Below are 13,699 nucleotides of genomic sequence, written 5' to 3' on the forward strand. Positions count from 1 at the left end.
TTAGTACTCCACCTTCACCTCCATTTCAAAAATTACCTGAAGCCACCAATTGCTGGCCCTTTTTGAGGGTTTTGCAGGGTAAATCCAGTTGTTTCTTGGCTTTCCCAGTTGACAGCCTAGGATTCAGCTTTTTAGAGTTTTCTAAGTCAGTTACCACTTACATATTTTCTTTCTACCTTCTAAATTTTTTTTGCTCTTTTCTCCTCTGCCTTAGAGATTATGCAAGTCCCCCTTTCCCCCTTTTAAAATTTCATGGCTATTTTATTGGCGTTCTAGAAGAGATGGAAACAGTAGAGGTCAGAGAGAAACAGGATGATTAATATGATGTGTGGGACATCCAAGTGAAGATGTGTAATAGGAAGTTGGATATTTATATCTTGAGCATAGAAGAAATTTCTGGAATAAAAATAAAGATGTGTGAATATATATACTGGAAAAATTCTTAGTACTCTCATATACTGCTTGTGGGAATGTGAAATGGTGTAGCCGCTGTGGAAAATAGTTTGGCGGTTCCTCAAAAAGTTAAACACAGACAGGCCCATGGAATAAAACAAGACTAAAAAAAAAAATTTTTTTTTTAAAGGGGCGCATCAGGCCTGGGGCAAGGACTGGAAGGCAGAAGGGAACAGGAAAGCTGGTAATAGGAAACCCAGGGTTGGGAAGGGAGAGTGCCGACAATGTCGTGGGGTTGTTAACCAATGTCATACAACAATGTGTGTACTAATTGTTTGATGAGAAACTAGTTTTTCTGTAAACCTTCAACTAAAGTTAAAAAAAAGGTTAGAAAAAAAAAGTTAAACACAGAACTACTATATGACCCAGCAATTCCACTCCTAGTAATTGAAAACAGAGATTCAAACAAATAAATGTACACATATGTTCACAGCAGCACTATTCACAATAGCTAAAAGGTACAATTAACCCAAACGCCCATCAGCGAGTGAATGGGTAGTGTATACGTCATACAATGGAATATTACTTAGCTATATTTATAAAAAAATATGAATTACTGATACATGAAACAACATGGATGAACCTTGAAAACATTAAACTGAGTGCTGTTTATTTACATAAAATGTCCAGAACAGGGAAATCTATAGATAATAGTAGATTTGTGGTTGTATAGGGCTGGGCTAGGGCGGGGTGGACAGAATGGGAGCCATAGCTAAAGAGTATAGGTTTTCTCTTTGAGATGATGAAAATGTTCTAAAATTGACTGTGGTGATGATAGTTGCACAACTCTGTGAATATGTTAAAACCTTTTAAAACCACTGAATTGTACACTGTAAAGGGGTGAATTATATGTGAATATGCTTGTGAATTACATCTCAATAAAGCTGTTTCAAAAAAATTCTTGAGTTACATTGAGGAAGTGTTTTCTGCATACCTTTGTAAATGTTTCCTCACTGTCTTGTTGCATTTAGGATTACAGTTGAGAAGTATGAAGCTTAAAAAGTATTCTTCGGGGTGCAAGTGACAGAAACCCAACTGAAAGTAGTTTAGGCACAAAGAAGAATATTGTGGAATGGGTTCCACAAAACAGGGTCCAAGTAGGCATATTGTGGAAATGGAGAGGGGTAGTTTCTCAAAGGAAAGGATGCTGGGTAGACAAAGAACAAGTGACTACCATTGATATCACTTTAATTCTTTTTTCTTTGCAGGTGATCTATTCGTCTGACAAGATGTTTCAAAGAATTCATCTTTGCTTGAGGAAATAGAAAATTATAAGATCAAAGGTTTCAGCCTTGGTTAACAATAGAGATGAAATCATAATCCACAAGTTTCAATAGTACGTAAAGAGAAATTTTGAGAAAAAAAAGTTGCTGACACATTTCTAGGAGTTCCACGTTAGTCATTACCCCTTGTTTAGATAGCAAAGGAAGGTTAGAAAATATCTGCAGCCATTTAGTAAATAAACATTAAAGTTAAATCTATACTTATTCTGCATCTTGTCATCATAAAGATGTTTCTATACAATCTGTTTAATAAAAAGGGTACAGAGCTTTTCCGTATCAGTGAGATTTAATACGTATCTTCCAAAGATAGTTGATTTATAATATTGAGACTATGTTTGATAAAATGTGACAGAAAATTATACTTGTTCATTTAATGTTACAAACAGTATTTGTCATAGGAGATTGCATTTGCTCACCAATCTTCTGGTAATTAACTTGTTATGGCCTCAGTGATCTTATGATTAATTCAACCAGCATTATAAAAATGGTGTAGATTCCCTGAAGTTAGCAATAGTATCTGAGTTTCTGAAGTATTCATCCTGCTAGTCAGTGCCTCTATTTGGTTTGTTCACATTTTTATTTCAAATGTAAGTGCACACTTCTTAAACAAAGGCATTTGTTTATACATGTCAGTATTTTATTTAACTCCTTATGGAGGAAACCAGCAGGATGATAAAAGAGCTGGTTCCAAGAGCATTTGAAAAATAGAGGTTTATGTAGTCCATGAGAAAAGAATGCCAAAACAAGATGGTTAAATTAGACTTAAGAGTGGTTAACCTTTCACAAGAAATAAAACCATATCACCTTTGGGGTTAACTTCTGTACTGGGCTATAAAACAAAACAGCTTACTGATTTCTGTAAGTTAACCTCAAACCTTACAGAACCTCACAGGACTGTAAGCCATTTGCACCTTCATCAGTTGTCGACTGTCAGTCAACTATACTGTGACAGTTAAGTTACAGTCCCTGAAGAGATCAGTTAAGAGTCAAACAGGCTTATTAGGAAATCTTCTAGCGTGGAAAGAAAAGCAGTGTTTCTCTTGCCTTTCCTGAGACGAGAATCGATTTTCTTTTGTACTAGGAAATCTTGTTTTCAAACTACTCTGTGTTACAAACTTTGGATGCTTTCTCCAACCGCTCTATGGTTTATCCCTATCTCTAGCCCCTTTATCAAACAGGGGATGTTTCTGTGGTTATAGTGAAGGAGCAGGTGGGTGTAAGGAGTAGTAACCCCTTCACAAACTTATTGGAGGTGGAGGCGGTCCCTCTTGTGTGGTGGCTGTGGCAGAGTGGAGTGTTTCCTTCTATGGCTCCTTGATGTTTCAGCTATGTAGGTGAGACTCTTCTCTGGCTTTCAGTCATGGTACAGAATTTCCCCGTTACATTTTCGTTGTGTTGTTTCAACAGAAAATTAGGAGAGGGTGGGCATAAAATAATTGTATTATTAGAGTTATAATATTTGTATTTCCTATCCCAGATCGCCATGGATCTGCCTCAGTTTTTCCAGAAATATTAAAAATCTGTCCTTTAGAAGTCTATTATGATATTACCTTTTTTGGCCACCACAAATTTCAAGAGGACATTGTCATTTTATTTTAAGGTTCCCAATACTTCCAGACCCCTAACCTGTTATATTTTTGTTAGTTAGAATTAAGACCAAATGACTTTATTTCTCTTTCCTGAGATTAAATTGAACTCTTTTAAGACCATTCACCGCTTTTAAAATCTGATTAAAGCTATGAACCCTGTTGTCTTAAAAATGCACTATGCATTCACACATAATGTTGGATGTAATTTTACTTTAAGGATGCTAATTTTTGAGGTAAGAATGTGCCACTAAGAATGCCTCAGAGTGACTAAATAAGATAATTATAAGGAGGCAAAAATAGACTTTAATGTAGTAATAGTTCTTATGTTATGTGTGTTTTATAGATTGACAAAATGACTTGCCTTTTGACTTCAACGCTGTGTTGATATGACCCCAAAACATGTAGTTAATGTCTATCTAGTGGAAAAATTCAGCTCAGCTTATTTGGCACCATGTTCAGAAAACCGAATACAGAAAATTTAGGTAACAAGTTTGTTTTGTTTTGCTAGAAGGACTTGACCACATTTCATTTTCCATCCCTCAGGTGTTGTCACCCTTTCCATGCTTGACTAGGATAATGAACAAGTGAGAGTTTTAGTTTAAATGGATGAAGCCTCATCTGAACTGTTTACATCATGAAGGTGTCTCTCCTGCACATAGCCAGTCCTCCGGGCACGCTGGTTGAAAGAGCACTAGCTGATGTGCCAGGAGAGCCCTGCGTCCCCCCAGGATGGCCTTGGGGTGAGATGCTGGACTTGGGGCACTGAGAGAGAGGGAGAGTGAGGGGACCAGCAGGGGCTGCAGTGGCTTCCCTCAGTAGTGCTGCTGTGACTGGCAGCCCAGAACCTCCAGCCTCAGGGCAATGTTGTGTACCCAGCTCTGGGGGTAAATTCTAAGGTAGCGGGTCAGTAGTGGTGGGTCTAAAGAGTTCACTACAGGTGTGAAGGAATCTTGATTTCCCTGGAAAACCTGAAAGAGAGAAGACAGCATTTATTAGTTGTCTGAAGGGAAAAAAAAATTATACCCACCCCTATTGGCCTCCTATTCTGTCAGTCACTCCCCTACAGCTCCTCCCCCAACATGGCCCCTTCCCCTCCTTGTTGACTTCCATCCTCATTCCCATCTTAATTCCCTGATGTTTTTCTCATATCCAATTGGGTAGCCATTGCTCCCAATAGTCCAGGATTGAACCCTGACAGGTGACTGGATGTCTCCATGTCAGACACATCTGGGCCTGGGAAAGTGGGTGTGACATTTAGGATTAAGGGCACCTGCTTTCTTGCTCCACTTTGTGTATGAGGCTCCCTTTCCTTGGAATGCTCTGTCCCTCTCTCACACTTTTTCCTGAGTGATTTTAAATTTCTGATTAAAATTTTTTTTAATATCTGCAAATGCTTGTTTAGGTTGGGGGCTGTGTTACAGTTTTCTTCTCCTTTGTGTGTTTTTCTGTGTGTGTGGAGCAGGGGGAGGGATTTTCATTGGCTGAAGTGTTTCAATTCCCAGTTTCTGTCTTCTTCCGACAGTAACTTTGTGTTTACGTTGTCTGCTATATTAGTCAGCTTTTGCTGTGGTTGAAAACCCCTTCAAAATATCAATGACTTACAATAAACATCTACTTTTTTGGCTCAAGCCACAAGAGGGCTCTGGGTTAGCTGTAGCCCTGCTTTAGGCTGTGGCTCTGTAGTATGTCTTCTCATTCTGGGATCTAGGCTAAAGGACAGCCTGGGACATTTTTTGTATTATGGCAGAGGGCAGAAGCACAAGAGACTTAGTCAAACTACACAATCGCATTTAAAATTTCTGTTTAGAAGTGGTGTATGTCATGCTTGCTAACCTCCCACTGGTCTAAGTAAATCATGTGGCCAAGCTCAAAGTCAACGGAGCTTACAAGGAAGGAAAGAGTAAAAAATCAAGAACAAAATGCCATGTACCTCACCTGCCATTTTCTGTTCATTTAGATTTTTTCTTCAGTGTCTCATAAGCAATGAATCCTCCTCCCCGCTTCCTCCAACCCCTGGTAATCACCAACAAACTTAGATCTGTATACACTTGCCCATTCTAGATATTTCACACAAGTGGAATCATACAATATTTGCCCTTTTGTGATTGACTTATTTCACTCAGCATAATGTTTTCAAGGTTCATCTATGTATTAGGATGTATCATAACTTCAGTTCTCTTTATAGCTGAGTAATATTCCATTATATGTACATACCACATTTTGTGTGTCCATTCATCTGTCGATGGACATTTAGGTTGTTTGCACCTTTTGGCTATTCTGAATAATGCTGCTATGAACATTGGTGTATGCATTTTTGCTTGGACATGTGTTTTCATTTCTCTTGAGTATGTTTTAGACTGAAATTGTTGGATCATATTAGAAAATTTCTTATATTTTCTTGATCCTGCAATAATTATGTAGGCCAGGATGAGAGGTTTGGGTGGCTTACTAAATTTCCTAGCAAAGGCGCACCCTCTACTGTTGATGAAGTGAAATGCATTTCTTTTAATAGATGGGACAGGGACAGGTTTGCATGTCTTGTGATTCTTTTTTGTTTTTATATGATGCTTAATTTCCACCATTTGTTTTGTTCTTTCATTCATTACCAAGCCTCCAAGAGACGTACGTACCCTCATCAGAAGCAGTGCCTGTTCAAGACTGGCACCTCTAGTCCCATATACTTTCAAGACCCTTCCTTTCAATTCACACAGAAGTCAACACTGTGATCAATCCAGCAGATCTCAGCCTATCCTTAGTGTTTCACCACTCAGGAACTCTCTTTCCAGAAGTGATTTGCTCTGTGTTCAACCACCACTAGGTCCCACACAGACCTTTCCTCTTTTCTGCACAGTACCTCCTTGACGCTCTTGAAGGTAAGCTCTGGAGTTGGGTCACCTAGCTTTGAATACTTATTTTTTTACTTACATATAAACTAAAATGTATAGTATTCTTCGTCTCCTAGTTATTCCACCGGTTAAGTGCTATGGCTGCTAACCAAGAGGTCGGCAGTTTGAATCCACCAGGCGCTCCTTGGAAACTCTATGGGGCAGTTCTACCCTGCCCTACAGGGTCGCTATGAGTCAGAATCAACTCGACAGCAGTGGGTTTTGTTTTGTTTTTTTTTGGTTAGTCTATGAGTGAGTTATAGGTGGTTTTATTTTCAAACTATAAGTCAGAACCAGCACGATGACACCTAACAACAACATAGTGTTTGAAGGCTGTGTGAAAAGATTTGGATTTAAGCATCTGCCATTATCCTACGGAAACTTGGAACTTGGAATTTTTAAATGCTATTTTAAATGGTGTTTGTTGTTTTGTTATTTTAAATGGTATCTTTTAAAATGTCATTTTTCAACTATTTATTTCTGGCATATAGAAATACAGTTTTTGTATATTGATTTTGTATTCAGCAAGCTTACAAAGTCCTTTTATTAACAAAAATTTACCTGTAGATTCTTTTGAATTTTCTATGTATACTGTTTTCCACATATAATGAGAATTTGTTTCATCTTTTCTAATACTTATACATTTTCTTTTCCTTGCCTTACTGCACCATTTAAGATAGCCAATATGTTGTTGTTGTTGTTGTTAGATGCCGTCAAATTGATTCTGAGTAATAGCAACCCTATGCACAACAGAATGAAAACACTGCCCGGTCCTGCACCATCCTTACAATCATTCTTATGCTTGAGCTCATTGTTGCAGCCACTGGGTCAATCCACCTTGTTGAGGGTCTTCCTCTTTTCCGCTGACCCTGTACCCTGCCAAGCATGATGTCCTTCTCCAGGGACTGATCCCTCCTGACAACATGTTCAAAGTATGTAAGACGCAGTCTCGCCATCCTTGCCTGTAAAGAGCATTCTGGCTGCACTTCTTCCAAGACGGATTTGTTTGTTCTTCTGGCAGTCCATGCTATATTCAATATTCTTCGCCAACACCACAATTCAAAGGCGCCAACTCTTCTTCAGTCTTCCTTATTCATTGTCCAGCTTTCACATGCATATGATGTGATTGAAAATACCATGGCTTGGGTATGGCACGCTTTAGTCCTCAGAGTGACATCTTTGATTTTTAACACTTGAAAGAGGTCCTTTGCAGCAGATTTTTCCAATGCAATGGGTCTTTTGATTTCTTTACTGCTGCTTCCATGGCTGTTGATTGTGGATCCAAGTAAAATGAAATCCTTGACAACTTCAATCTTTTCTCCATTTATCGTGATGTTGCTCATTGGTCCAGTTGTGAGGATTTTTGTTTTCTTTATGTTGAGGTGCAATCCATACTGAAGGCTGTGGTCTCTGATCTTCATTAGTAAGTGCTTCGAGTCCTCTTCACTTTCAGCAAGCAAGGTTGTGTCATCCACATAACGCAGGTTGTTAATGAGTCTTCCTCCAATCCTGATGCCCCGTTCTTCTTCATATAGTCCAACTTCTTGTATTATTTGCTCAGCGTGCAGATTGAATAGGTATGGTGAAAGAATACAACCCTGACGCACACCTTTCCTGACTTTAAACCAATCAGTATCCCCTTGTTCTGTTCAAACAACTGCCTCTTGGTCCATGCACAGGTTCCTCATAAGTATAATTAATAGACACATGGAAAGGTGGGTCTATTTTACTTCCTTCTAAATCTGGGGTGGCTTTTGACTCTTTTGACCAATAAAATATGGCAGAAGTGATGCTATACTATTGACTTAAGGGCTTGGCGTTTAAAATTAAGAGGATTAGCAGCTTCCACCTTTGCTTCTTGGAATCTAGTTCTTAAGATCACCATGCTCGGAGAAGCCCAAGACATATGGACAGGCCCTGAAGGCTGAGACATCATGTGGACAGAAAGGTCAAGGAACACCAAGACACCAGGTATCTGAGTGAAGAAGCCATCTAGGAAGTGGATCCACTGCCCGCACTGACACCACATGGATCAGAGGCAAACCAACTAAATTGCTGGTCCACAAAATTGTGAGCACATGTTGGGGTAGTTTGTTATGCAGCAATAGATAACTAGTACAGTGTCTTACAGCAATAAGGGACAACTGTCTGGGTTTCACTATAAATATATTTGCTGTAAGATATTTGTAAATATCCTTTATTAGATTAAGTAATTTCTCTAGTTTGCTACTTTTTTCATCAGAAACAGACGTTGATTTTTAGAAAGTGATTTTTTTAGCAGGTATGGAAACCCGGGTGGCATAGTGGTTAAGTACTATATCTGCTAACCAAAAGGTCAGCAGTTCGAATCCACCAGGTGTTCCTTGGAAACTCTATGGGGCAGTTCTACTCTGTCCTATAGGGTCGCCATGAGTTGGAATTGACTTGACAGCAATGGTTTTTTTTTTTTTGATTATATAATCCTTTAGTATGTTAATATGATGGATTATATTAATTTCTAATGTTACTCCAACCTTGTATCCCCTCGGATAAGTAAAAATTGAATCCATATTGCTAATATTTTATTTGGAATCCATTTTCATAAATAAAATTGGCCTATTATTTTCATCATAAGAAGAGTTGGATGATGTACAATCTTTTTCCATTTTCTGTAAAAATATTTGTAAATTTTTAAATTATTTTTTTCTTGAAAATTTGGTAGAATATTTGGTGTACCCATCTGGATCTGGCGTTGCTTTGTGAGAAGATTTTAAAATACTGATTCAATTTCTTAAGGCTATAGGAGCTTCAAGGTTTTTTATTCCTTCTTGAGTAAATTACATTTCCTAAAACAAACTGATGGTAAAATTCACATGGAATTTTAAGGGAGACCAAGTAGACAAAACAATCCTGATTAAAAAAAAAAAAAAACAGTTGGAGGACTCACACTTCCCAATTTCAAAACTTACAACAAAGCTACAGTAATAAAAGCAGTATGGTGCTGGCATAAGGATAAACATATTGAACAATGGAACAGAACAGAGAGTCCAGAAATAAACTCATTTATCTACGACCCATTTATTTTCAAGAAAGTTGTATGACTATTCAGTGGGGGAAAGAATAGTCTTTTCAGAAAATGATGCTGGGACAACTGGATGTCTACCTGCGAATGAATTAAGCTGGGCCCTCACCTCACACCGTATATAAAATTTAACTCAAAATGAATCGAAGGCCTGTGTGTGTGTGTGTGTGTCTGAGTTTATCTTACTTGGAGTTAGTTGAGCTTCTTGGGTTTGTAGATTCATATGTTTCATCAAATTTGGGAAGTTTTTGGCCATTATTTCTTCAAATATTCTTCCTTCCCCTTTCTTTCTCTCTTCTCTTTCTGGGACTCTCATTATGCTTATGGTGGTATACTTGATGGTGTCCCACAGGTCCCTTAGTCTCTGTTCATTTTTCTTTCTGCTCCTCAAACTGGATAATTTCAATCAACCAATCTTCAAGTTCACCGATTCTTTCTTCTGCCTGCTCATATCTGCTCTTGATCTCCCCTTAGTGAACTTTTCATTTCAGTTATTGTACTTTTTAACTCCAGAATTTATTTTTGGTTCCTTTTCATAAATTCTGTCTCTTTGTTTATATTCTCTATTTACTGAGTCATTATTCTCCTGGTTCCCTTTAGTCTTTGTCCATGGTTTGCATGATCCCTTTGAGCCTATTTAAGACATTTGATATAAAGTCTTTGTTTAGTAAGTCCAATGTCTGGGTTTCCTCAGGAACATTTTCTGTTCATCTTTTTTTTTTCCTGTGAATGAGTCATACTTTCTTGTTTCTTTGCCTGCCTCAATTTTTTTGTTGTTGTTGTTGAAAACTGAACATTTGGAATATTACAATGTGGTAAGTCTGGATATCGCATTTTCTCTCCTTCCCAGGGTTTGCTGTTGTTGCTTGTTGTGGGTTGTATTGTTTCTTTAGTGACTTTTCTAAATGATTTTTTTATAGAAAGTATTCGTGTGTGTGTGTGTGTGTGTGTGTGTGCACGCGCTCACTGAAGTCTCTATTCCATTATCTTGGTGGTTGGCTAGTGATTTGACAGAGATTTCCTTAAATGTCAACATTTAGCATCTTCCTTCTTCATAAAGCACTCCCCGGGTTGTTGTAAATTTTTAAATTAGATTCCAGAGTTCTGAAAACATTGATTTTAGGAGTTTTTGGCAGCTAAATTGTAGCTTTAGTGGACAGTTGGATATTTGGAGTTCCTTCCTCTGCTATTTTTGGTGAGATGACTCATTCTGGCTTCTGTTTAAAAAAAAATTTTTTTTGCCTTTGATTTTCTGCCATTTCACTATAATGTGACTAGTTATTTTATTTGTCTTGATTGGGATATGCTTGGCTTCTTGAATCTGTGATTGATATTGTTCATCAGTTCTGGAAACTTCACAGCCCTTATCCTTTCCATCTGGGACACCAATGATACCTATGTTAGACTTTCTTTCTGTATGCTCTATGTCTCTTAATTTCGATCTCATATTTTTCATTTTTTGTGCTGCATCATGAGTAATTTCTTCAGATATATCTTCCAATTTGCTAAATTTCTCTTCAGCTGTGCCTAATCTGCTATTTAAATTTCTTTGACTTTTTTTTTTGTATGGTAGTTCTATTTCTAGCTTTTTTAAAAAAATTATTGTGCTTTAAGTGAAAGTTTACAAATCAAGTCAGTCTCTCACACAAAAACTTATACACACCTTTCTATGTACTCCTAGCTGCTCTCCCCCTAATGAGACAGCACACTCCTCCTCTCCACCCTGTATTCCCCGTGACCATTCAACCAGTTCCTGTCCCCCTCTGCCTTCTCGTCTCACCTCCAGACAGCTGCCCACATAGTCTCATGTGTCTACTTGAGCCAAGAAGCTCACTCCTCACCAGTATCTAAATTTCTTTGATTTTTAAACTTCAACAACTATATTTTTCAATCCTAAAAGTTCTTTTTTTAAACTGCCTAATAATTTTGGATGATGTGTCATTTATTTTTCTGTTTTTATGTTTTATTGGTTTAAACATGCACAATTATTTGATGTTATATATCCGATAATGTCTATATCTGATGTTCTTCAGATTAAAAATCTGCATTGGTTGTTTCTGCTCATTCGTACTCAGGATGGCTTATTATCTTGCACATTTGCTGATCTATGTTTATGATCTTATATATGTTTGATATTAATATGTGGAAATCCTGGAGGCCTAAACTGGGGATACTTTCCTCCAGAGTGGATTTAAGAATACTTCTTTCAGATGCCAGGGAGTGCTGCTAATCTGCAACCACTTTAGCTCCCTTCTGGAGTTCCTAACTTAATGCAGAAGTCTCAGGTTCAGTTATCCTTGCATTATTTTCAAGGCTTAGTTTCCCAATAACAATACTAATATAGGTGTTTTCCCTTTTACATTTGCTCACTTTCTACCTTTCCCTGCTGTGATTCAAGCCCATTAGTATTCACTGAAAGCTTATGATTTTTAGTGTTGGTGGTGGACAGGCTGGAAATTCTCCTTTCTTCATTTTAGCGCAGCAAAGCATCAAGAAGTATGTCCTGTCAGTGATACAGCCTTTTTAAAATGGGAATTCCCTTTAGAATATCTACTGTCTAGATTCTGGTCCACCAAACTAGATTCTGGTCCACCAAACTTCTACAAGTAGCAGTTCTTAATCCAGTCTTGAGGGACCAGGGAACTCTTCTTGGTGAAAATAATGTGTATCTTAGTCTTGAAGAATGAGCCAGGTGAAAGGGGCAGTGGGAGGTAGCTAGAAAAATGTTCTAGGTAGAAGGACCAGTATGTATAAAAGTCTGGTGTAAAGAAGAACATGCTGTATTTGGGGACCTGAGAGTCTTTTAGTATGGCTGAAGCTTAGATAGAATAGGGGCAAGTGGAGGAGACTTTGCTAGAGAGGTTGGTAGAGGACACACCATGGTTCATTCTTGTTGAAAAAGTAGATACAAAAAAGCGTAACAATGAGCTATTCCTTTTTTTTTAATGGTAGTGGTTGCATAACATAATTAATGTAATTGATATCACTAAGCTGTACACCTGCAAAAAGTTGAATTGGCAAATGTGGTGTTGTATTTTTACAACAACAACAAAAGAGCAACTATTAATGCTGGTTGTATACAACCAAACATCTCATGGAATTTGTTTTCTTGGTTCAGAGGTTTAGGATCATGGTTTCATGGGACATTCCAGTCAATTGTCCTAACATTCTTTTAGTGTTTCTGTTCAACCTCCTAGTTCATTGTGTAGTACTTGGGGTCTTAAAAGCTTGTGAGTAGCCATCCAAGGTAGAACAATTTGCCTTTATTTTCTTGAATAATCAGAGGAAGAAGGAGAGTCAGGAATTGGAGGAGGAACTGGAATGCGTGTTTAATTGCCTTCGTGAACAACTGCCTCCTTTGCATTGAGACCAGAACAACTGGATGGTGCCGGGCTACTATTACTGAACATTTTAATTAAAAATTCTATAGAAAAATTGTGACTGAAAGGGTAGAAAACATGGAACAGAATTTCAAACTCTCATGGACTCCAGACTTTCTGGTGCCATGGAGGCTGGATGAACCCCCAAAACTATTGCCCTGAGATAAAATTTAAACCAAAAATATCCCCTGAAGTCTTCTTAAAACCAAACAATAGTTTAGCTTTATTACTAAAGAATTTTTGCCTTCAGCATTGTGCTCTTCTAAAGAATTATCAATATGTGATCAAATTGACAACAGCAACTTGAAAGCCTAGATGAGAAGCTTAGGGGCAGTGAGTTTATGTTAATGGTGATGGAATAATTTGGAAAAGGATAGCGAGAATGGTTGCACAACTTGAAGAATATAATCAATGTCACCGAAGAGTACATGTAGAAATTGTTGAATTGGTGTATGTTTTGCTGTGTATATTTTCACCAAAATAATAATAATAGTAATTTAAAAAGCTGCGAACAGCAAAAAAAAAAAAAAAAAAGAGTTATTCCTTGGGATAGCATGATTTTGTGTCATGGTTTCTAATAAACATAATTTGATTTGTTGACTTTCCCAGCTGCTATGGATTGAATTGTGTCCTCCAAAAAGTTATGTTAAAGTCCTAACTCCTGTATCTATAAATATGGCCCTGTTTAGAAATAGGGGTTTTCTTTTGTTATGTTAATGAGGCCATACCTCATCATGAGGTCATGCCTCAGAGGAATAGGGTGGGCCCTAAACCCAATACCTTCTGAGTGGTGTCTTATAAAAAGAGTGGAATAAACACAGACACACACACACATAGAAGGAGATGCCATATGAAGATGGAGGCAGATGAACCTACAAGCCCAGAAATGTCAAGTATTGCTAGCAGTTACTTGAAACTGAAAGAGACAAAGAAGGACATTCCCCTAGAGCTCATGCCTGAATTTGAACTTCTAGCCTGCATAACTCTGAGGAAATAATTTCTGTTCTTTAAAGCCACCTACTTTTGGTATGTTTTGATATGACAACAC

General features: G+C 37.8%; 1 protein-coding gene across 2 annotated transcripts in view; it reads right to left on the reverse strand.

The window, feature by feature from the left end:
- Window positions 1–1,147: 1,147 nt before the first annotated feature.
- F8 (coagulation factor VIII) overlaps window positions 1,148–13,699 on the reverse strand; it is a 141,377-nt gene continuing 128,825 nt past the window's right edge. For both annotated transcript variants that reach the window (XM_064277823.1, XM_003421705.4), the window contains one exon: window positions 1,148–4,293. In XM_064277823.1, coding sequence (XP_064133893.1) covers window positions 4,138–4,293 — 156 coding nt within the window. In that variant the 3' untranslated portion in view covers window positions 1,148–4,137. The remainder of the gene's footprint in view (window positions 4,294–13,699) is intronic.

This window comes from Loxodonta africana, chromosome X (assembly GCF_030014295.1).
Source record: "Loxodonta africana isolate mLoxAfr1 chromosome X, mLoxAfr1.hap2, whole genome shotgun sequence".
Taxonomy (NCBI): Eukaryota; Metazoa; Chordata; class Mammalia; order Proboscidea; family Elephantidae; genus Loxodonta; species Loxodonta africana.